General features: G+C 34.2%; 3 protein-coding genes across 3 annotated transcripts; 1 reads left to right on the forward strand and 2 right to left on the reverse strand.

The window, feature by feature from the left end:
• Positions 1–1191: 1191 nt before the first annotated feature.
• On the forward strand, positions 1192–4681 carry LOC125192009 (Transducin/WD40 repeat-like superfamily protein). The gene is made up of 3 exons (XM_048089462.2): positions 1192–3014; positions 3108–3721; positions 3903–4681. Exons 1-3 carry the CDS (start codon positions 1362–1364, stop codon positions 4432–4434), a joined length of 2799 nt encoding a protein of 932 aa, XP_047945419.1. The 5' UTR covers positions 1192–1361; the 3' UTR covers positions 4435–4681.
• A 147-nt stretch (positions 4682–4828) lies between these two features.
• On the reverse strand, positions 4829–10823 carry LOC125192081 (phosphate transporter PHO1-like). Its single transcript, XM_048089536.2, has 14 exons — positions 10530–10823; positions 9699–9776; positions 9059–9296; positions 7454–7772; positions 7313–7361; positions 7162–7233; positions 6952–7081; positions 6752–6872; positions 6407–6656; positions 6227–6331; positions 5952–6149; positions 5600–5878; positions 5388–5524; positions 4829–5297 (listed from the first exon to the last, which is right to left on the reverse strand). Exons 1-14 carry the CDS (start codon positions 10752–10754, stop codon positions 5210–5212), a joined length of 2289 nt encoding a protein of 762 aa, XP_047945493.1. The 5' UTR covers positions 10755–10823; the 3' UTR covers positions 4829–5209.
• A 10492-nt stretch (positions 10824–21315) lies between these two features.
• EDA6 (embryo sac development arrest 6) lies at positions 21316–22374 on the reverse strand. Its single transcript, XM_048095743.2, has one exon. The coding sequence runs from the start codon at positions 21900–21902 to the stop codon at positions 21483–21485; it is 420 nt and encodes a 139-aa protein (XP_047951700.1). The 5' UTR covers positions 21903–22374; the 3' UTR covers positions 21316–21482.
• Positions 22375–25410: the final 3036 nt, after the last annotated feature.

Here is a 25410-nt window from a genome sequence, read left to right on the forward strand (position 1 = left end):
AGAATTGGCCAATTCTTGTGTTCACTTTCCACTAATTAATTGTTGGGGGCCTTACAATTGAAGCGGGGTCGGCACTATTCATGCTAATTGAGGAAGAATTGAATCTTGCAAAATTGGTAAGATTTGTATGTACATTGAAAAGTGCACCAAGAAATGGACTTGATTTTACATATTTGCCCCACCTTTTCACTTTTTCACCTTTCCACATTTTCACTTGGAGGGATAAATTTGTCAATCTATAATTATATTAAGTCAAAGTCTTTATTTTATATAATATTTGGATCATAGTATACTAAACAAGAGGGAACATACGAGATATGTGGCCAATTATGGCTCAAATCTTGAAGGGCCCAAATTGATAGAAATGAAATATGAGAAAGTGAACACCCCCTTAAATGTTAGACTTTGACAAATTATGGATTGACAAATTTAACTAAAAATGATGAGTGAGAGAGAAGTAATGAGGAGGAAAGGTGGGGCAAATGTGTAAAATCAAATCTATTTCTTGGTAGATGGCCCAATGCAAAAACAAATCTTACATAGTAGTACTGTCTAAGATTTCAATTCTTGCTCATTTCTTTGAACAAGACGGGCCTTTGCCTAATTCTAGAGCTTCCTCAACTTAATTAGTGGAAGGTGAACAATCATAATTTCCCAGTTAACATAAAGTCCTAAGTTAGAGTACTATGTATGGTGTCCCAATTTTTTTAACTTAAGGTCCTTAGTTAACGGAGGAGTACAATGTATAGTATCCCAATTTTTCATTTTAGGTTGTCTTTTAATAATCATCTCACTTTATTTTTATTATTTTTTAGTAATTGATCTTATATGTAATTTATTTTAGTTACATTTTATTATAGATAGGATCTACTACATTTCATAAAGTTGGACACATGTTGAGGGAAGAAGAAGAAAGTATATGACTCGAAAGTTTGAACATGCATTTGAGAAAGTAAATTTATTATAGTGATGTAAATTGAATAATTAAGTATTTATAATGAATGAAAGTTTGAAGAAAATAATTAATTATGAGATGTATCAGTATGGAAAAGCTTTCTATATTTTCACTTAGATTTTGTGTACCACACCTTTCCAAAAATTTCTCTATCAAAATAAATAGAGTACATTTCGTGAATTATTTGATTTGACCATATAAATTTTACTCCATTTGTGAAGAATACTCCAAAATATTTGAAAATCCAAAATCGCCATTCTCCCGCCTAAACACAATCTGGAGCTTCTTTTCAACCTTATATCCCCAGGAATCAATCGAGATTCGAATCCCTAATCTCACTTTCACTCCAATCTTCATCACCTACACTCCAAAAACACAAAAGAGCAGCTCAATCAAATCTCGCAAAATGTCCACAGCATCGGTGCGCCGGATTAAAGAGCGCGGCGGCGGAGGAGGGAAAATCTCCGCCGCACCCGCCGCCGGCAAAGTCTCCCCAGTTTCAACCGGGAAGGAGAATCCCAGGCCCACGTCACGGGTTCGGGCGGCGACGCAGAAGCCCACTCTGAAGCCCATGGCGCGGGTAGACAAGTCCGTGGCGCTGCCGCCGCCGCCACAGGCGGAGGAGACACGGCCCAGGCGTTCTAGCTCATCTGTGCCGAGAGGTAGGAGTTCTAGCCCCTTTGAATTTAGTAGGGCATTGCCTGATTTAAGGAAAAATGCTTCGAGGGGTTGTGTCGGCTCGGCCAGGGGAAAAGAGAGTGGGGCTAGTTTGAAAGGTTTGAATGTGAAATGTGGTGGAAAATTTGATCTTGAACAAAGTGTTGGAAAGGATTTGACCAAAAAAGGGGTTTTTTTGGGTGACCTAAGCAAAGATAAGGTCAACATTAGGGCTGCCAACGAGGGGAGGTGCAATATGAAAGATGAAAGATCGAATCTTGAGAAATGGGGTTTGAAAGATTTCATGAAAATTGAACCAAGTATGGAGGAGCCAAAAGGGGAATCTCAAGAAAATGGGAAACTAGATGTAACGGTTATAACTGGGGATGGTGATGAAAAAGGACGGAACTTGAAGCCCGTGGTGAAAAAATCTGATATTGAGGAAGTTAGTTTGAAAACTGGTTCAGAGGCTGGTCCCAAAAGTAGCAAATTTACTGAGGAAGTGAAGATGAAGTCTAGCGCAGTAGGAGTCGTACCAGGGTCAAGTTCAAGGGAGTCGAAGATGGTGAACACAGGTGGTAGCGGTCCGAGTGCTCCCAGAGAGAATGCTGCAAACAAGTATCCAAGCAAGCTTCATGAGAAGCTTGCCTTTTTGGAAGGGAAAGTGAAAAGGATAGCATCTGATATAAAGAGGACGAAAGAAATATTGGACATGAATAACCCGGATGCCTCCAAGTTGATGTTGTCGGATATTCAAGAGAAGATTACGGGGATCGAGAAGGCCATGGTATGTGTTGCTGGTGGCGATGTGGAAAAGACTCTGGTTGATAAAGAAAAGGAAGTCAGGGATGCTCAGGGCACATCTAAGGGTTTGAATGCTGAAGATTTGGAAGCACGGCTGTTTCCTCATCATAAGTTGATTAGAGATAGGACTTTATCCAAGGCAACAGTTAGAGGTTCTGAGACTTGTGTATCAGAAGTCGGAGAGTCTACAGACACTCTTGCTGTGGATGAGAAGGCAACTATTTTCGAAGACAATTCTGTTGCTGTGGAATTGCTTGTGGCTAAGGAAGAATCACATGTTGGTGAAGAAGTAAGAGAGCTTCAAGAGATGGACGGTTCTAAGACGTTTGTTGCAGAAAGTTCTTCTTTAAATGCACTTAATGACAAAGTTAGTATTGATGCTTTCCTTATTGCTGATGAAAAGCTTAATGAATTTGATGACGAAGAGATAGTGCCAGCCATGACATTCGAAGAGGAGGTAGAGGAAGACTCTAGTTATAAACTGAATGGTATCGGGCGGAAGACCACAACTGGAGGTTGGTTTGTGTCCGAGGGAGAGTCTGTTCTTCTGGCTCATGATGATGGATATTGTTCTTTTTATGACATTTCTAATTCTGAGGTACAACCATAATTATTTCTTGTATGCTTGTTATTTTGTACTGTTAAATCATAGTGAATGGCTAAACATTGCAAAAATATCGTCTCTTCACAGGAGAAGGCCGAATACAAGCCCCCATCTGGAGTTGTCCCAAATATATGGCAAGATTGCTGGATGGTACGAGCCCCTAGTGCAGATGGATGTTCTGGAAGATATGTTGTGGCGGCATCTGCTGGAAATTCTGCGAATTCAGGCTTCTGCTCGTGGGATTTCTACACCAAAAAGATATGTGCTTATCATTTTGAAGATGAAACCACTCGTGTTAGAACAGCCCTTGCTCCTCTGCCGAACAACACAATGCATGGAAGATTCACTCTGTCAAATGCTATGGCTGCTGAAAACCAACAATGGTGGTATAAACCATGTGGACCTCTCATTATGTCGGGTTGTAGCTATCAGAGGATGGTCCAACTCTATGATATCCGTGATGGGGAGCAAGTGATGAAATGGGAGTTGCATAGGCCTCTTACCGCAATGGACTATTCAAGTCCTTTGCAGTGGAGAACTAGAGGAAAAGTGGCAGTCGCAGAATCGGACAGTATTTCTGTTTGGGATGTCAGCTCTCTTAGTTCTCAGGCACTGCTTTCAGTATCTTCTTCTGGTCGTAGAATCTCCGCTTTTCATGTGAATAACACTGATGCGGAACTTGGTGGAGGAGTTAGACAAAGGTAAGAGAAATCGAATGTGGTTTTTCTTTATAAATACTCTTTATATTATGTGTGTGTCTGTCAACACATATCTCTTTATTGCTTTTTATTTTTTTTTATTTTTGAGTAAGTTATCTTCTCGACTATGGAGTTCCTTCGATGAAGAGTCATTAGCAGCTACTGATTTATACATTTTATACAGGGTTAGTTCAGCAGAAGCAGAAGGAAATGATGGAGTATTCTGCACTTCAGATTCCATCAATGTTCTAGATTTCCGTCAACCTTCAGGCATTGCTCTAAAGATACCTAAAGTTGGAGTGGACGTGCAGTCAGCTTTCTCACGTGGGGATTCCATCTACATTGGATGTTCTACTTTAACATCAGCTGCGAAAAAGCAATACTCCTCCCAAATCCAGCAGTTCTCTTTGCGCAAACAGAGGCTCTTCAGCACATATATGTTACCTGAGTCAAATGCTCACAGCAGCTTCACAGCATTGACCCAAGTTTGGGGAAGTTCAAACTACGTCATGGGAGTTAGTGGACTTGGTTTATTTGTTTTCGACTCCTTGAAGGATGATGGACTACCTTCCTACACAATGGATTATAACAGCTCCCAAAATGTCAAAGAAATCATTGGACAAGATGACATGTACTATCCCTCTTTCGATTACTTGTCTTCAAGGGTCCTGCTCATATCCAAAGATCGTCCTGCGCAGTGGAGGTACTTATTCTAGGTTAAATTTGTATCTGCTTGGACTTGGATTGAGCAATTACTTATTGCCTCTCGGTTTGCAATGTTAGCTTATGTATTAGTGAAAACTTGTTTCTTTGAGTGATTGTGAGGTGGTTTTTTTTAATGAAGCAGCTTTGTTTGTAATTACTGCATTGTATATCTGGTTTTCTTCCGTTTTGCTTATGCAAGTATGATAACACAATGGTTTTGGATTGAAATAATATAAAGTGATGCTACTGTGTGATCAATCCTCCATATATGGCAACAATATAGCAAGTATTGCAGCATTTGAAGCAGCACTTTGTGTAAATGCAGGTAGACGATAATGTCTTTTGAATCTGACGCCTTGGCAGTTTGTATGAATCTATTTCTTTACTTTGATGAAGCACAGAGCCTTTAAAATCTGAAGTAGGACACAAGTTTTATTTACTCGAATTTCAAAAAGATGTAGTAATTCAATTCCTTTCTTTGCATTTTCTTGATAGACTATTTGTCTATATACATAGTTATAGCTCACACATCAAATCAAGATACAATTGTCTAGATTAGTAAGGTAAAGTAGATTGCTGGACGTGAAAGTATAGACATAGCTCGTGCTTTTGTGATTATCAGCAATCAACCAATGCATTGTTGCCAGAAGCCTTTTCCATCATTGTAGAGTAGAACTTGTGAATTCTCGAGTGCCTGTCTCGTTGAGAGCTATGTGGGGGTTCATGGTTAGTTGAAACGTCGTGTGCTCGTTCTCCTTGATAGTGATACTGATGCATCACAAGATCTCAGTCCGAATCCATTTCTTTGAATGGTAAGGGCACTGTCTTGACTGCTCTAAACTTGCCAGCATTGTGCAAGTGCTCATTTTCCAACCTGTGATTTTTTGCCATTTAGTGTTAGTGAACACTGAACACAGATTTGAATGATGCTATCTTGGGCTATTAATTTTGTACTATCTTTTACCTGTAGTAGTTCCAGTGTCCACGCCTTATCACCTCCATCGAAGCCAAGAAGAAGTCGAGCATGTGCATCTCCAACGCCCCTGCGTTGAACTTGATCACCGCCTCCACCCATAGTATTCTCAGGACAAAGTTCAATGCCTGAAAATTCACACACAAACACAGGTCAGAGAGAGAAAAAGAGAGATGAATTAATCGAGAGAGACAGAGACACACAATGGACACATAGTAAATGGTTGTGTTCTTGAGCACGAGATGATCTCTGAGCCATGGATTCTTGGACTTCCTATTGAGAAGCCCCCAATCCTTAACAAAATCCCAATACATCTGGTAAACTGTGGCCACAACTGAAGTCACCAAAACTGCGAACAGCCATAACTTCGATGGCTGTCTGGCGTAGGTTAGCCTTACCCCCGCTGCCACCATGGCTGACACATACTTCCCTAGATTAGCCAGGTGATCCGGATTGCTCTCATCGAACCATCTCCTTGCACACTAACACAAACACACACAAACGTTAGTCGAAGCTAGATATCTACATAATCATATATATGCTAATGCTTCACACCTGCATTGCTCGCCAGTAGTAGGGCGCAAAGGAGATGACATATGCCAGCTCCCTATACATCTTCCCCGACTTGCAGGTCTCATAGCGGTGCGTTTTGAACCCTCCCGCGACAAGATAGCACGACGCGGCTTCCATGTGCCTCAACAATGGGATCTGGCTAGTTAGCTGATCAGCCATGAAGAAGTCCACCAGCAAAACCTGCAACGAAAGTATATATCAAAATCTTCAATCTTGAAGCTGACAATACTCAATATGCAATCGAAATCTCATAGTACCTTGTAAAAAGGGGAGCAGATGATGTTCCGGATGACTCTAAGGAAACAGTAGCGCGTTGGCCGGTAAAACACGTTCAACGGGCATATCAGCAGCAGGAGAGCACACTACCAAAACAAACTTTATCAAACTTTGTGCATGAATTCAAGGTGTGGTAACACAGAACATCGAAATCAACTAACCAGCAGCAAGACCCCGGGGATGAAATCGACCTCGTGAGGAAAGAAGCCCGTTGAGAGCAAGACGAGGTGCAGCACCAGAGCAGCAACGACAGCAGTCATCAAAGAGGTGCAGATGAGGAAGGCGTCCCTGTACTTGAGGGCATTGCTAGGCTGGAACTCAAAGATGAAGTTGTAGTTTATCCTGCTGTTTTTCCACATAAGAAGATTGCAACCATACATGAACAAATGCAGGCTCAGCAATGCAAACATGCTGCAAATTGCCCCAAAAATCAACAGAGTTAGTAATAGCATATATGATAGTATATCATCTGATTCTGTCAATGAAAAAAAGTTGCAAAAATTCACCTAAAAATCGGATAGACCATTTCCATATACGCTGTCTGTGTTGCTGGTGAGAACATGCCACTTATATGTGCCAAGATTGCATAGACACAAAACAGTGTCACAAAACTACCTGTGAATAAACCTGTGACCACAGTAACACAGAATTGATTCATGCCTCAATCCAGATTAGTTTGAATATTTAACAGACATGATCATCGTACCAACGAAAAAGGTGACAACGTGGGAGTCTTTGTGATGCAGTGGCCTCAAGAACTTCATGGCTTTCTTCCTGTCATTGTTGGTGTAGTGCTCTGTGAATAAGGACTCTACTTCATCCATCAATCTTACCACCTTAATTTCCACAACACCTTATGTTAATTATTACTATAACATTCAACACTTATTTTCTAGACCATTGAATGTTACTACACCTTATCTGAACTGATGAAATCGGATCTCTTCACTCTTTTCAGGTAATCCACTGATGCATGCTGATTCGATACCTGTTCATGCATTGAAAACGCTAATCAAACGGGAGAACTCATCCCAAAATACTAAAAATCCCGCATTATATACACATACCTTATCGAATTTCTTGAGTATCTTTGTGAAGGCAACCATATTCAACGAGCTGCCAAAACACATCAAACAAACTCTCATTACAACACTCACTCACTTTATACTATATTAAATCATGATTGGCGAAGTGAAAATGTGGAAAACCTGTATGTTTTAAGCAAGCCAAGGCCTCTGTAAAGTTCCACAAATGCCCCTCGTATCATCTTATCAGCAGACTGAATCTTGCTCCGGTTGATGCATTCGCCTCCTCCTTTTTTGGGGTGGTTGGAGGAATCCTCACGCAGCATGGATGTGACGGCGGAGATGGTCCGCGCCGGCGTTGTCGCCGGAATGTCTAGTCTCATCGTGATCTTGGGCTTCCTCCCTTTCTTTGGCTTTGATGAATAGTCGAATTTCACCCCATTTTTTTCTAGTGCAGCTATCACATCGTCGGTTGTTTCTTCCGTCGTCGGACTTCCACACTCTTTTTTTACAAATAAAATAAAATACACATGAATTAGTAATGTATAATTTTATTTAATGACTTAATATACACATCTTCTTACCAAAAAAAACAAGGTAGCTATTTCACTTTTAATGTTAAAAACTAGTATATAAAATTATTTTAGTGTATTTGTGAATTATCACACTTGTTTTTTGTCATGTTAGTTTTTGGTTAGTGGACCTATGTACATATTCAACCTTAAGATTATGTCTTTATTGAAATTGTTATTCGCTTTATCGTCGAAAATATGAGCTAGTGAAGATTGTACATGAAGCGTAAATTCGGGTACCCGCGGGTACCCAAACCCGAAAATTCGGGTACCCGAACCCGAAATTTAAAAAATATCATACCCAATATCCGACCCGTATGTGAATTCGGGTATCCTAATACCCGATGCGGGTACCGAACCCAACTAATCGGGTACCCATAAACCTGGAATTATTATATTTAAAATTTATTCTTTTATATAAATTAAATTGTGATGAGAATAGAAATGATTAAACATAACACAATACTTACTATTTATTGACAATAATTCTATATTATATAAAATAGATATAGACATTAGACAAATAGACATTACTTAATTTTAAAATAATTTTTTTTTTGGTATAGTTTGAAACATAAAAGAGATTAAAATAATTTTTAAAGACATTAAATGAACATGTAAATAAAATGGAGAAAGAATAACTAATTAAATATATACTATTTTCAAAAGATAACAAGTAAGAACATAAATAATGCAACATGAACCGAACACGAATGTAAAGAAGTATTAAATCTACATGTGGTTAAATAAAATTACCCTCGATTTACCCTACGGGCCATAGGCCCTATACTAAATAAAAATATTTATCACAAATACATAATTAATCGGGTTTAATCGGGTATTGGTCGGGTACCCTAATACGGGTTTCGGTACCCTAAACCCAAAAAATTCTAACATTAACTACCCAAACCCATACCCGAACCCATAATTTCGGGTTTCGGGTACCTAAAACCCGTCGGGTATTGGGATTGGGTCGGGAATACCCGAAACCCGCGGATTAAATTTTCAGGCCTACTTACATTTCTTTTCTAGTCTACATAAAATCACGTGACGTACATTCCATCCGTCCTGTAAAAATAAAAATATTTTTACCATTTTAGTCTGTCCAATAAAAATAGATCAATTTTGTTATTCAATTTGATACGTCCTACGTCCTATAAAAATAGCAAAATAATAGTATATGTTATATTACTGCGAGAGGGGAAAAGAAACTAACCGGAGAAGTCCGAGCTCTGTTGCCACGACGGCGAGTCAGGCGCCGAGTCACCAGCGGCGGTCTTAGGCGGCGGGGTTTTCCAGTGGCGGCGATGGCTTAGAACACGCTTGAGGTTTAGCAGTATCTCCAGCTGCTTATTTAGTAATTCTCCTCTTTCAAGAAATTCACTTTCTTTTTCCGAATAGAATTCATTTACTTTTTTCAGCTCATCGTCTAAAATCTCAAAAAATAGCCTAACCTGTTTCATTTATAAAAGTTTAAACAAAAAATACATTAGATGCAAATTAAAATGATATTGTAGTAGTACTATATACCCATGTTCAAGTTTGGTAGTTAACTAGCGATTTGTCGCTATCCTTACTTGATCTAGTGTACTCATTTAAATTATTCTTAGCACTAATTTGGTTTTATATAATAGTACTACTAAAACTTTAGTGTGCTCCACTACTCAAAATGAAGAATTCGAGATACATATTTTTGCCACGTCTCGTAGGTGTAGTGCAACAATAGCTAGATAATATAAATATATTATAGTATTGAATTAAAGAATTAATGCATTAATTGGAATTAATTCCGATAATTCCTACACAACATCAGAAAAAAAGAAAAAGTGCTACTTGGAGAAATTACTAATAATAACCTCATATTCTTCTGAAAAGAGCTGAGTATGCTCAGTTTCATCAATTTCTTCTTCATCCTCACCAATTTTACTCCTCATCTGCAAAAATAATTAATACTATCATTCAAAAAACACCGACTTTTATTGGTTTATATCATTTTCAGGTTGTTAAAATTAGTTTGCCTTTCTCATGATTTCTTCATGATCAAAAGGCAACGAAAATCTGTTTCCTGCTTTAACGCATTGATAAAGACAATATAAAACATAAATCAAGCAACTTTGTAGTAACATTCGTTATTACTGTTCATCAAATGAATTTAATTGAAATACATTAATAAAAAAATTAGTATTACGTAATTTTGTTGTCAGTCTAGTGTAACTACACTCGCCTTTTATTTCATAAAGGGCACCAAATTTTGCTCGAAAACGACGTATCGTGATTGTATTCTCTTCTATTTTTTTCATGAACAAGAAAAAGAAAAATCGAATACTGTTTTTGGTGCAAAATTCTTCAAGCTTTCACATTTTATGCCATCTTTCATGAGTGCGTTACAATGACAGCCTACAATATTTCCCATTAACTAATTTTCCCTTCCTCTCAAGTTAATTTTTTTGACATTTCTTTTCTACAAAATTTATGAAAATTACTTAGAAGAATAAAATTAAATAGTGCAAAAACGAATAAAACGTGAGAGAGACCAAAATAAGAAATACTATTAAAAAGATGTAATTTTACTAAAAAAGGAAATGATCCATTTTAAGTTGTGACATCTCGTAAAAGATACATATAGATTTACTAGAGACAAATAGAGTAAAACAATACGAAAACTATTAAGAAATAAGTTTTTTTACCTGGTTATTTTCGGACCATTTATGGGCGGTGGCGGAGGCGGAGATATTTCCAGCGAGACGGCGAATGGGGTCGAAAATGGAGCGACCGAAATCGGAGTCGGAGTGTTTGGATTTTCTTGCCAACTTAATCTTTTTGATGTGTTTCTTGAGCTGCCAATAGTCGAGAAATGCATCTTTCCATTCCGGGATGAGCTGCGCTTCCAGCTCTTTCGAGAACTTCACCATCTCGTCGACAGAGAAGAAGAAGAAGAAGAAGAAGAAGAAGAAGAAGAAGAAGTAGTGTATAAAAGCATGAGACTCGTGGTGAGAGGAGAGAAGGTATTTATAAGGAATTAAGGAGGGGCAACGTGGAACAAACATATATTTATATGATTTAATTATAGAATTAATTTTTGGTGAAGAAACGAGTTATATACCGAGCAAAAGCAAATTTTGATAGTTGGTCACGTAGCGTCTAAGTATTGTATATTTAAGGATGAAAATGTGGAGAGTGTGAATATCTAGAGTATTATACCCATTTTGTTAGTGAATTTAATACGTTCAAACGATTGTTGTACGTTAAAGTTGTGAAAAATATTATCATTTGTTGATCTTTTGCATTTATAGGCCTTTCTTTCCCATACCAATTAAGAGATAAATTTGGTAGCATCATTAATTACATATAATTATGACTAATTTTACCCTATTTACATTTGTAGAAGAATATTCAACCCTTATAAAAAGATTCACCATAAAATCTTAGTATAAAATAGTCATTCATATTATTTTCATAGAATAAGTTTTTATTCATTTTATTTAAACCATCACAATGGAAAACAAATGAATTGTTTTTTTTTCTATAAAGTAAAAGTTGGGCAATATATTCTTTTATTTGGAAATTCTCTCATATAAAGTTATACTCCCTCCGTTTTCTAAAAATAGGATATGTCACATGTTGGATGCCACAAATAATCTTACAATATAATTATTACTACTTTATATTCTGTTTAAAATTCATATTTGATTCAATAAATTTTGATTTAATTTTCAGTAATATTTTCGTTGTCTTTTTTTTTTTTCTTTTTTACTTAATTATTTGAACTTATTTCCATATTTTTTGTCAAAACTAGAAAAAATATAATGTCAAATATATGTTAAATTTCTGAAAATAAAACATTATTGATAGAAAAAAAAATATAAGTATTTGCCTTTTGAATTTGAATTGAAAGTATTATTGTTCGTTCTTTAGTTAATATGGGGGATTATAATGTCAAATTAAAGTACAATTAAAATAGGTAAATTCCTTAATTTTTGCATATGATTGAAATTACAAAAATGCCCCAACTTGTGTTATAGGAGTCTTACGTTAAGATATGGCATGACCTGTTTCCTAATCGGCTCTGCCTACGTTCTTAACCTTAATTGTAGCTAGATTAATTATCTAACAGTAATGCTTTGCAGCTAAAATATAATGTTGGCCAGCTACACAATGACATTTTCATAAATAATTATAATGATTAATATAATAAATTAAAAGGAATAGATAGTGGTAAAATGATCTTAAATAACTCTTTTCTCACCAATAATTAAAGAGATTATACATTTAATTTAAAATGAAAATAAAAAAATATTTTCTAACAACTGTTACATACTTACACGAATGCAACCACATTTCATAATAATTTATTTCTTTGTGCGTTTATTTCCTAATCAGCTATACCAAATTGTAGTATTTTTTAGTATGTTTTTCATAGTTTCAATATTAAGGATGTTATCAAATGAAAACTCTATATATTGTACAAATTTAAAATTATGATTTTGACCATTAAAAAATGTCAACAGATCACAAAAAAACATCAACAGGAAAATATCAACAGAATTTCAACGGTTGTCAATGATTGATGTTAAGCATCAACAGGAAAATATTAACAGAATTTCAATGGTTGTCAATGATTGATGTTGTGTTGATATTGTGTTGATATTGTGTTGACATTAAAATCTTAAAATTTTACACTATATTGATATTGTATTGAAACTGTATTTAAAATGTATTAAGAAATTTTGAGTTCGTACAATATATAAATTTGTATTTTATCACTACCCACCCTAATATTACGTATAAGAATGCACAATGGTAGTCGTTTCTAGAATGGATTAGGCTAAATATGAAGCCGTTATATTGGAATGCCAATAATAATATAATACATAGGCTGGCATAATAGTCGTTGGGATGTCGATTAAATTAAATACTGTAATAATTTAGCACATATTCTAGCTCATAATTTTTTACATTTCATGCATTTATAATTTAATCTTTTGTCAATTATTTTTTCTATATATTCCTATTTTATAATGCCTTTAATTTTAAATTTCTTGTACATTAATTCTATCACCACTAATTTTGAGATTTTTCAAAAAGTACTCGATTCATAAGGCCAAACAATCTAAAGTACCTTTATATACATATATATTTACATAAAGTAAAGAAGTGGAATCAAGAATGAATGATAGTGCCATTAGCTAGCATTAACAAAAGAAAGAAATTAAGAGTGTACGTGTTAAGTTAAACCGTCAAATGGTAAATTCCAAAATTAAAAAATAAAAAAGTAGGAAAATAACTAGTGGTAGAAAAAAGACAATTAATGAATACGTATGATAACGTGGTGGTTTAAGTTTAAGAGATCCATTTTGAGAATCCTACGCGGCGGAGTTGGTGGCGCAACTGAATATCCCGGCCATCGTGTCAGTGCCGCGAATCCCACTGCGAATTAAATACTAATAATAGTACTATATGTTATCTCTTCTTCTAATAGAATGAGTTTAGATCTACAAAATATACACTCTCCCGTCTCATTAAATAAGAAATAATTTGTTTTTTTGACACGGGATTTTATATAATGTTATTTTGTGAAACGATAAAGAATAAAATATGAGAAAGTAAAAAAGTAAAAATGAGGTATTTCCATTTTATGAAGCATTTTATATTTAATGATATTTCCATTTTATGAAGCATTTTATATTTAATGAGACGATTAAAAAAGAAAATATTTTATTTTTATTGGACATGTTAAATATTTATATACTCCATGTCACTAGTATGTATGGGTTTTAGCTCTGAATTTGTGTATGTATATATAAGCACGAATCATGATGGGACGTACACATAATCCCTCTGTCTAATTCAACGACTATTTTTTTTTTGTCGCGTGATATTTCAAATTTTAGAAATGCATAATTTTGATAGGAAATTGCAAAAAAAATTGTTTCAATTTGAACGAGATTGATGATTATGAAATGATTAAAATGAATTTTAACTTTACTACTACTACAAAATTTGTGTTAATTGGTTCACAATGAAGAGGTGTTGGGTCGAAGACCCTACCCGACCCGGAAAATCAGATGTCTAAGTAATTGTATTTTATGTTTTTTTTTTTGATAAAAAATTGTATTTTATGTTGAAATAAAAACTGCCCAAGATCATGGGAGAAATCTTTTCATACTGCATGAATTTCAAATTAATATTTTTAAAATGAAGTAAAATTAAATTATTGGGATTCCTTAAGTTAGATAATATAAATTAGTTTTGTGACATTCGGTTAGGATATTTGCCTACAAGTTTGGAATTTAGCCCACTTTCGATTTTGATAAAATTTACTTTGATGTTTGTATAGCATGGGATTGCATAAACTAATGTGAATCTGTTTTAAATGTCCAACTGTAGATAGAGGGGCTCTTGATGATTCGAGAACATCTCTAGTTGACATAATTAAGTTTCCTCTAATAAATAAAAATGTTTTATAAAAGATAAACATGGTGCTTAGTTAGTGGCCAGAAAATGGATTTTGACCGAACAATTTCATTATATCAACCAAGTAATTTTCTTACTTAATTAGTAATTATGTCGCATTAATCAATTTGTTTTTGATACACATTTGGACAATTCCGTTAACATTCATATAAAATTATTAACATCCTTTTTTTAGCTGTAAAATTATAAGAGGAACAACAACTTAATTGGCAAGTAGTACCCTTCCTATCCATTACATTGAGAAGATGAGTCATTATAAAATTAAATAAAAAATCCTTATATTTTTTAAAAAGGCGATTTTGTTGGAGCAGCCACTATAAAGATATCTATTGACTGCTGGCACTTATATAATAATTTTGTTATACATATTTCAAATCATAATATTTTAACTATGTCCCGACATGCGACAAGGTTGTTTAATTGTTTTCATCAAAATTTGTCACGGAGTTTGGTGGAGTACTATTTTGTGGCGTGAATTTTTTTATAAAATCAAAATACTTATATATCATCAAAATGTTAAAGAATTTCTAAATTATTTAGACGTGTTTAAATAAATTAAGGGACTGCACATTATTAAAATTAAAATTTCTCCACAATAAAAAAATTCATGATTTTATTTTATGCTGCTTTTTGAGCAATTTATTTATAAGAAATTGACAAAAAAAACATTGGATTTTTTTTTTCATGACCACTAAATTAGTGAAATTGTGCAAGATTTGGGTGTGGCACTTTCCGATTGGCTTTAAAAAATCGTATTTAATATATTAGTCATCTAATTATGTAACAATTAATTAGCTTTAAATAAATCTCATTTAGCATAACAATTTAAACATGTCATTTGATTAGGTACAATTCCAATTGTCCACGACATAATTATCGAAATAAAGACTGAATTTCAAATTTTCAATACCACTTATAACACGATACACATTTTTTTGCTATTTCGTGATTTCGTGTATGTGGTAGATAAGGTCGTGGTGGACAGTGGGATTCGTTACATATCATTTTACGAATCTAATTATATATAGAAGATGAAATCCGATTTGAATTTTTTTAAATGTCGTTTTAATGAGTTACACACCGAATTTATGAATAGGACGATTGTGTTTTGTGAGTAAGAATAGTTAATGATGGAATCAATTTCGCCAAAAGAGGATTAAAGAAAACGACACGAAGTGGGAAAATAAAGAGGTAGCAATATGTAGTTGATGACGAGGAGATGCATCAAAGTTCTGGTTAACGTAACAGTGCTATTTACTTTATTAATTTCGTAGTTTGGTGGCGACTCCTCTCTAGATAGGATTATTTTTCTTTAATTAGTAAGATAAAAATGTTGGAACATTGCCCTTCTTTAGTTGTGTTGGAAACGTTGTTCTTTGTGTGTGTGGTGCTAAGATGATTTGAACGAAAAATTATTATAAATCTAGTTAGGGTTTATTCTCTAATTCAGTTGTAAATTTATCATAACAAAATGTGGAAAAAGAAAAGATGGGAAAAATGGGGAATACTATCAAGCTGCGAATTGATATTGATGTTGTGCTTTTGGGTTTTGGGTTGCTCGTGTTTTGGATGACAATGGTTTATTGCCGGTCTTAGAGCATCCGCAATGGTCGGCTAGCGACCGGCTAGCCGAACCATTGGAGTCGGCCAGCGCGAAATCGGCGAGCCGATCGGCGTGGGCTGGCCGATGCGCTGGCCGCCATTGTGGCGGCCCGATCGGCCAGCGCCGAATTTTGTTTTTTTTTTTTAATTCTTTTTTTAATTTTTTTTAATTCTTTTTTTTTTTAAAAAAAAATTTAATTCTTTTTTTTAATTTTTGAAAAACTATATAAACGCGATTTTCTCTATCTCTAAATTTCTGTACAAGAGAACATCTAGCGATGGACAACAACAACTAGCCCAATACAAAATTAAGACCTAAAACAGAAACATGTCATACCGTCGGGCCCCCGTTCGGCTAGCGGCAAACTATAACAGATTCAAGGTGGCTCGTGTGTGGAAGCCCGGATTTTTTTTTATTATGTTATTTTTATGATTTTTAGTTAATGTACTTTTTTTTATTTAAATAAAATTAATGAATTTCCCGTATATGTCTCGTAAATTTAATTCCGTATTTTAATCGTAATTTTAATTCCGTAAATGTAGTATATTTTGAATTATTTTTATTGCGGCTGCCCTATGGCTAGCCTATGGCTGGCCTATTGCTGGCCTAAGCACCATTACGGATGCTCTTATATACTTGGTTCGTAAGATTTTATGATTTAGAGCATTTTTCATTAATTGAATAATATATATTGGAGTGGAAAAAGGAGAATGGGTTGTTTAGAAAAGTATTGCATTGTACATGCTTGAAAAAAGTTACTCCCTATGTCCCATTAGAAATGAAACGTTTTCCATTTTAGTTTGTCCGATCTCATTAAAATTGAAACATTTCTAAAAAAGGAAACAGTACTCTCTCTACTTTTCATTCTCTCTTCATTAACTCACAAAACAACACTACATGAAATCTCGTGTCAAAAAACAAATATTGTATATTTAATGGGGGGTTTGGATCCCGATAGTGCATTTAGCCACAACAGGGGGGTGTTGTTACATACATATTATTATTAAATAAAAATAAATATTGATATTTTTAATAATATATTTTATTAATATATTAATAGTGTGTATTTAACAACACCCCCTATTGTGACTGAATGCACAGCCGGGAATCCAAACCCATTTAATGGGATGGAAGGAATACTACTCTGTACTATTTTTTTAACCACCAAGAATGTGCAACAAATGTGTTATTAGACGCCTATTATAAGTTCATTTTTTAACATCACTTCTTTTTAGTTTACATAAAAGCCTTTTCATTCCTCACCATCTCAATTCATTATTTGATCTTGATGTGAAAAGAGTGGATGCCTGATAAGATATCCATTTTTTTCAGAAAAAGTCACCCTTCACTTGAAAAGAATATGAAATTATCACGAGCAATGTTATCTGGATGCGGGTTTCAATGGAAAAAAAAACAATGAAAGTTTGTGAAAAAGATAAATGAAGACACGAACCAAAAATAGGCAGGGCCCAATTGAGAATAAAATGAAAAATTATTTGATATTATTAATGGTATCTATATACATTAGTTTGCCAAGACAATAAAATGCCAAAAGGAAAGGAGGTCATCAAGAGAGTTCCAAAATGATTATTGTTCAATAATAATGAAAAAAACCATGCCAGAGAAAATAAGACTAAATAATTTATTCAGATGTTTTTACTGAACAATGTTATCTTGCCTTTCTTATATATATAGACTGCATTTCCATTTCGAAGTTCTAAGTTTATAGTACTGTATTTTGCTACTATACGTCTATAGACCCTATACCATACTTCACAAGTTCACATAATATATATACAAAATAATGTAATAAGTAATAACATAAGAAATAAAGAAATTAAAAGACTTTTTATAAAAAGATATTCGAATCCAATATGAATTATTAAAATATTTAATGGGTCCAACACATGCTATCCATATGCTTGAACTAATTATGAGGCGTGTGAAATGAAGAGAAATAGGAAACTATAGTGAAGTCATAAGTGGGTGTCCAAACTTCTCCCACGATAGAGCTATCGATTAATCAAGTGAACGATATCAGATTTTGGTTGAAGATTTATACTAGGTTTGTGTCCCCGAGTCCCAACCTTACGCTTTGGCTTTTGCTCGTGAATTGTTGCGCATGTTTCTTTGGCAATGATGTTTTTTGTAATGTTGGAATGTTGTCGTGTTGTTGAATTTGTCTACTTTTGATTTTTGCATTTGGCTATTTGACCACTTGTCTCGAACTTTTATTCATGTACCAACTCGAGCCTTTTTCAATTAATATAAAAAAATTTTAGATAATCCAACTATAGTATCCATTACAAGCCCATGCAATAGTGTACAACACATACTATTCAACCAAAAAAAAAAAGAATATATAGTACAAGAGCACTAATTAGTGAGACTTCATATCATGCATCTTTTTTTATTTTTAAATTTTTAAAACAAGGTCATCGATACCAAACTGGATTGTGCAATGCCAAACTCCCAATCAAGATAGGCATTATGACTATTTTTCTCAAAAGAAAGAGAAAAGCGTTAACATGACTATAACCACAAAATACTTTTAGTTATTTAGTTTGCACTTGTATTTATGTTATCTACAACTAGATTGATATTAGGAGTAAAAGGTAGAAAATGGGATCGAAAGTTGAATTTGCTTCTTGGAATTTAGAATGTAAGTAATGTTATCATGACTAGGCTCAAGTACATGATTTTATCACTATGGTATTTTTTGTTAAAAGTGAAATACAAGTTGTTAAATTTTGTAAAGTATTCTTATAAGCATTTTGTTTACTCATCGACGCCAAACTATGCGACCTCATATATAATAGATTCAAATATCGTCGGTGCATATCTCAAAATTTTTAAAAATGGTTTAATTGTTAAATATGCTTCAATATGTAAATTTAGCTTGGGTTTTGAAAGATTATTTGTTTATTGATTCATTTTATTACAAATTAGACCATTCAAAATTCAAATAACATTCACATTCACCGCCAAGTGGTGGTGCATCTATTATGAGTTTTAATAAATGTCTCACTTTGACTTGGCACGAATTTTAACAAATATAAAGAAGATGATTGAAAAAGTTAATGGAATAGGACTCCTATTACTTTTATATGGAGTATTAGTATAATAATAAAACAATATGAGTGAGAATAAATAAGTTGAATGTCGGATCCACTATCAAAAATAGTAAAAATGAACTGGGAAAATTAATAATGAATAGACTAAAATGAAAAACCGAAACACATAATGAGGGATATAGGAGTAGTATTTGTTGCCAAAATTTGTACCTGAAAAATAAAATCACGGGCTTTTACATTATTTAAATGTCTTAAAATAGAGTTTCAACGGTAATATTTTACTGACCGAACTACTACCCATTCATTGGTCGTAGATATTTTAATATTGGGCCTAGCTCCGCTACTAAGTGAAGGCCCAATTTAAGGAAGACAATCTTACACCAAATTTTTTTTTCAACTTTGCTATTATTCATGAAGTTTGTATTATTGGTCATTAGCATATTCGATCTTTATACAGTTTACCTCTGGAGTATTTATTACTGGGTTGCTTAGCACCACAATTCCCACTTGTACATCCAAAGGGCAATGTTGGATAAAGTATTTTTAATAACGTCTACTCATGTAGGCTAGTAATTAATCGTGTATTTAATTTGATAGCTGCTATCAAAGCTGTCAATTCGTACCAGTCACAACTCTTAGTCATGTCTAAAATCAATTAGTCATTATTAAAGCCGTCAATTTGAGGTAGCAGGCCGAGTCGGCCTGAAGCCTACAAAAAATCAACCCAGCCCGCAACACTTTCGGGTCAGTCAGAGCCGGTCCCAGCCCATCCAATGACCATTGTTTCTGAGATTGAGTCATGAGTCATGACTGATTTCTAAGCTCTTTCTTGGAACGTAAGAGCATCCGCATCGGTGCTTGTGGGGAAGGACGGTGTCCGTGCCGTCGGAGCGGCATGTCCCTGTCTGCCGCTGTGCTTTTGCTGACGGCACGGCTCTGCTCGATGCATCGAGCACGTCCCTGCCGCTGAGCAGGGCGACGTGGCGTGTTTCTATTGGTTAACGGCAATGCCGTTGGTATTTTCTTTTCCTTTCTTTTAAAAAAAATCGAATATGATACCAATTTTTTTTTAAAAAAAATCGGATTCCCAAAATATAGTTGTTTTATTACCGTTTTTTTTTAAAATTTTGATTTTTTTAAAAATTTCTTTAATCGCAAAATCATTTATAAATACACACATTAATCATCCATTTTTCACATCAAATTTTTTCTCATTCATATTTTTTGTATTTTGGGTATTTTAAATGCATTTTAATATTGTGGAAAAGTTTTTTTAAAATTGAATAATAGAATGGTGGGACCCTTGAGCATGTCCTTGCAGAAGAGCATAAATGTGGATGTTGTCATGTTGTGGTCTTGTCATAGAGCAGAGAGTAAAAAATGAATAAAAGTGGGTCCAGGCCACATCCATGTGGATGTTGTCATGTTGTGCTCTTGCCAAAGAGCATGGAGTAAAAAATGAATAAAAATAGATCCAGGCCACATCCATGAGCATGGATTGGGATACTCTAACAAGACACTTGAGCATGGTTTCGATCATGTCAAGGTTCTTGGCTAAGGTTTCTATATTCCAGGAGTGACCGAATTCTGAATTCTCGATCTAGTGTTCATCATACGTCTGGTTCTTGGATCATCATATCTAAAGAGTCCTTCGTCTCCTATCCAATATGTATCTCATCACATCTAAAGAGTCCCATAAGCCGAACCCAACATTTAGCTGCTATATGTGTGATACATATATCCAACTTTTAATTTCATAAAATCAACCCGATATGTATTATACAACTGTATCTGTGTTCACTCATAATAGGAGTATAAGATTGATGACTTAGTGGGTAATAAAAATTGTACATATCCTCAGCGAATAAAATAGACACCAGTTTTGAAACCCACAGAGACAAGAGGGAGTAGTTTTTCTTGGCTTTTCAAACTTTGTAGTCAAACTCCATATCGTGTCATCAAATAAACAAGAAATACAAACATCACTAACAAATTTTCTTCCATAAAAGATACTAGTAGGAGTCTACATGTTCTAACAGATCAAACTAATAAGTTGAAAATGTGGGAATATATAAAAGCATTGATAGATTAAAAGTCGAATTGACAGTCACATAGTTTTCATTGAATCTGAAACTACATCTGCATGCAAAAATCAAGCACGTGCGCGGCAATTCAAACTAACTGCATCATTCGCTCATGACTTATACATGTTCATTGTTCTGTTCCCATCACTTTCCCCACTAAATGCATGCAGATTCTACTTTTAACACCACAAATTCAACCAAGCAAAACGCCGAAATCAAAGACAGACAAAACATAGTATTCGAAATGAAAAGAGGAGATGCGTTTGATATAATATTGCAGTACGAAAAGAGAGAATTCAAGCTCCGCGTACATACATACGTCGCCGTTTCATACGGCACAGCAGGGAATTCTACAAGAGATCACGTGGACCGCGCAGCCAGATGCTTCCACGTGTCCGTGAAAATCTACATTTGAATCCACCGAGCTAATTGCGTGGGGTTGACTACTCCCTGTATGTGGACCGCATCGCTTCTAATTATATTTGCCACCTCAGCATAACTCTCCGGCTTCGGCTTCACCATCGGCTCGGCTTCCTTCCCATGCCTGTTCCTCTTCGGCTCCGCCACGTTCACCGGCATCGCCTCCGCCCGCCCCGGGTCGAACTTCTGCCCGAAGAGCGTTCCTTTGGTCAGGAACTCGTACGCCATGTACCCGGCTAAGAGCCGGTTCGACGCCACCGGCTGCGGCTCGGATCCCTTAGACGACGTCGTTGCCCCACTAACGGCGCGGCTGACGGACGTTAGTGGAACTAACGCCGCTTCCGTCTCTTTCCGCTTGCGTGAGGCCCCAGGTGTCAATATTCTTCGCGCGGGGTAACTACTCATCCTGACCGTCTATTTTTAATAGAGTGCCACGTCAGCTAAAGGGTAGAAGCGTCAGATTGTGGTGAAAACTACAAAGACAATTTAATTGGATTGAAATTAAACGGCAAAAACGGTTTAACAGAGAGTGAAAAAGCAGAAAAGGTTAAAAATCAAAAGTAAAGTAGAGGGAGGGCTATAAAAAAAAATTGTGCATTTTGACTTGAGAAAAATATTGAAAGGGCAAAAATAAAAGGAGTTTGATTTTATTAATAATAATGAGGCGGAGAATTTATGAATTTCCGAGAAAAATGCAAATGAACAGTAGAGGGAGGGGGAGATTGGAAAATCGGAAAATTTTAAATCTGGGGCGTGGACGGCGGATCTGGATTTAAGATTCGCCGGAGCGATGTTTGTCTCCGCCGCTTGCGGCGGTTGAGAGGAGAGAGAGAGAGGGGAGGGCGACGGAGAGAGTGAGAGACAGAGAAAAGGGATGAGGAGGTTTGCGGGCACCGTGCTTGCGGGTATATATAGCGAGTAAGGGTTTTTATTGCCCTCGAGTTTATGTCTTATTCACTAAAATGCCATCGGATGATGTTGTCATCCACAATATTCGGGAATGTCTGTAATACCCCTCCATGGGGCACGCAACTACGACTTTTTGGGCATTTAGTAAGGATGTTTTGGTACATTCGTGGTTACATTATTTTAGTTTTGTTTTTAGCGCTTCCCTCATTGTATTATATGCTTTTAATTAGTGATTTCTAAAGGAATAAATGGCCAAATAAATGATGATGATCAAATTCAGGTTGCGTCACAAAATTTTCAAAATCTTAAAATTAAATTTTGAAAGAGTGAAAATTTCTCAACTACACTATTACCTTTTTGGGGGTTGACGTGCTAATAAATTTAAGATACGTGGACAAAACGACGTTTCGAACTTAATTGATATCATCTTGCCAAGTAAGTGTTATCCGGATATTTTAAATAGATACCACATCAACAAGTAATTAGCTGTCGGATAATGAAATAATGAGATAATTTCATCTTTTATAATTTACTTTTTAGATTTTGAAAAGTGGGACCAAGCAAAATTTGATCATCTATATTTATTTAGTGATTTGCCCATTCTATTTAGTGGAAAATATTTTCTGTGACAAAGTAATTAAAATTTATGAGACGGGTTATAATTTAGATGTAAACTAGTATATGTGACTATATATTCAAAATTTTGCAATTATAAATATTTAATTGTATAATTGTGAGACAGGTTTCCATAAGACCGCGATAAACCATACTCGACTACTGATAGTATAACTGTATAACCATTAGTGTACTTAATTTTAGAAAAATATTGTAATTTATTGTGTTTTTAAATGAGTTTGAATGCTTTCAAACCAATAAATACATGTTGCCAAAAGTGAATTATGTTTTAAAATTTGTTATCAATGAATGGCGGGCGACGTGCGCGTGTATCTTATTCCCTCCGTTAAAAAAAATAATACTCCGTATTAATATGTACAATACAAGTTTTAATGAGAAAATAATAAAGTAAGAGAAACGATCATTTCTAATTTTAGAGATAGGACTAATTTTTTTGGACATCCCAAAATAACAAAATGAGACACTCCCTCTATCCCATTAGAAATGAAACGTTTTCCTTTTTGGTCTGTCCCATTAAAAATGAAACGTTTCTAAAAATGAAGATAATACTTTCTCTACTTTTTCTTCTCTCTTCATTAACTCACAAAACAACACTACATAAAATCATGTGCCGAAAAGCAACTATTGCATATTTAATGAGACGAAGGAAGTATTTTTCATTGATGAAAAAAATAATAAATAAAGAATTCATTATTTTTATATATCACATCTCATATTTAACTCAATAGTTATATTTTTCATTTTGAAAATTATATTTTTTTATTTTAGTAAAAATTTGTTCTAACATAGTAAATCTCATTATTTATTAAAAATATTTCAATCACTTTTTATCTTAATTTTTCTCGTACTTTATTAATTTTACATTAGACTATTGTTAATAAACTTAAACTCAAATGAAATTTCGTTCTCAACAAATATAGTTATTATAAATTCAGACATTTTATTGCCAATTTAGTTAAACGTACTCCTATAAAAGAATATCACTTCAGATTATAAAAAATAGAGTGAACTTCAAAAATGGTCCGTGGACTATAGGTTTATCTCGAAAATGGTCCCTGGACTTTAAAAATATCACCAGTAGTCCCTGGACTAAGGGTTAATATCAAAAACGGTATTTTGAGACGAAAATGCCCTTTTGAGGGGTTTTGAGGGGTTTGGGCAATTTGGTCTTTTTATACTTTTAACATTTTAAATCTGATATTATTTTAGTTATGTACTGAATCTGATATTATTTCAAAATTATCATTTTTCTTCCCTTTTGTCATCCTTCACTTTGTTTCTTTATTTCAATATTAGATTTAATTTTATAAAATTAAATTTTAAATTTCAATTTTTAAATATCAATAAATTTTTTTAATTAAAACTATTAATTCATGGAAACTATAAATATTGATTAAAACTATTAATTTTTGTTATTTAATATAATATTAAGCTGAATTGAAGAAGTACAGAAAAATAATATTAATCGTGATGGAAAAATAAGAGCTATTCTATTTAGCCTTCGTTCGGTTGTTATAATTGCTTGTGATTGAATATTATGAAGTCGACTAAAAATTTTGTATAGGAGTATTTTTGTTGAAATTTTCTAGTCATTTTGATTGATTGTTTTCAAATTAATAAACGAAAATTATATTAGTCTTACATTAGACGCATATTTATTTCAGAATAAACCGTGTTATAATGTCTATTTATGATTAAAGCTATTAAATATTGATTAAAACTAAGACGTTGTTATATCTTATTGATTAAATATTAGACACTATCAAATATTGATTATGACTAATAATTTTTGTTATTTAATAATTTTTATAATTAAAAAAATTTATTGATATTTAAAAACTGAAATTTAAAATTTAATTTTGTAAAATTAAATCTAATATTGAAATAAAGAAACTAAGTGAAAGATGACAAAAGGGAAGAAGAATGATAATTTTGAAATAATATCAGATTTAGTACATAACTAAAATAATATCAGATTTAAAATGTTAAAAGTGTAAAAAGATCAAATTGTCCAAACCCTCAAAATCCCTCAAAAGGACATTTTCGTCTCAAAATATCGTTTTTGATATTAACCCTTAGTCCAGGGACTACTGGTGATATTTTTAAAGTCCAGGGACCATTTTCGAGATAAACCCATAGTCCAGGGACCATTTTTGAAGTTCACTCTAAAAAATATGATGGAGGTGTGAGTATGTCTTTAAAGCGAAACTATTCCAAAAAAATAATTTTATTTTCTATTTTAATAACCTTTAGGAGTATTTATTTATGTAAGGTTTCTCCCTAGCTCTCACTTATTTTATTGATTTTATAATATTTAAATACTACTACCCTCTATCAATTGTTTTTCGTGGAATGGCATGAGTTGTGA

The sequence above is a fragment of the Salvia hispanica genome, chromosome 4 (assembly GCF_029641045.1).
Source record: "Salvia hispanica isolate PSC_SH4W2 chromosome 4, Shi_PSC_v1, whole genome shotgun sequence".
NCBI classification, from domain to species: domain Eukaryota; kingdom Viridiplantae; phylum Streptophyta; class Magnoliopsida; order Lamiales; family Lamiaceae; genus Salvia; species Salvia hispanica.

Coding starts and splice junctions, on each gene's coding strand:
- LOC125192081 (XM_048089536.2), bottom strand. CDS start 10,754: ATGGTGAAGTTCTCGAAAGAGCTGGAAGCGCAGCTCATCCCGGAATGG. Junction 7,362..7,453: donor GGCTTGCTTAAAACATACAG/GTTTTCCACATT, acceptor GTGTTTTGGCAG/CTCGTTGAATATGGTTGCCT. Junction 7,082..7,161: donor ATTTCATCAGTTCAGATAAG/GTGTAGTAACAT, acceptor GTGGAAATTAAG/GTGGTAAGATTGATGGATGA.
- EDA6 (XM_048095743.2), bottom strand. CDS start 21,902: ATGAGTAGTTACCCCGCGCGAAGAATATTGACACCTGGGGCCTCACGC.
- LOC125192009 (XM_048089462.2), top strand. CDS start 1,362: ATGTCCACAGCATCGGTGCGCCGGATTAAAGAGCGCGGCGGCGGAGGA. Junction 3,015..3,107: donor ATGACATTTCTAATTCTGAG/GTACAACCATAA, acceptor GTCTCTTCACAG/GAGAAGGCCGAATACAAGCC. Junction 3,722..3,902: donor GGTGGAGGAGTTAGACAAAG/GTAAGAGAAATC, acceptor CATTTTATACAG/GGTTAGTTCAGCAGAAGCAG.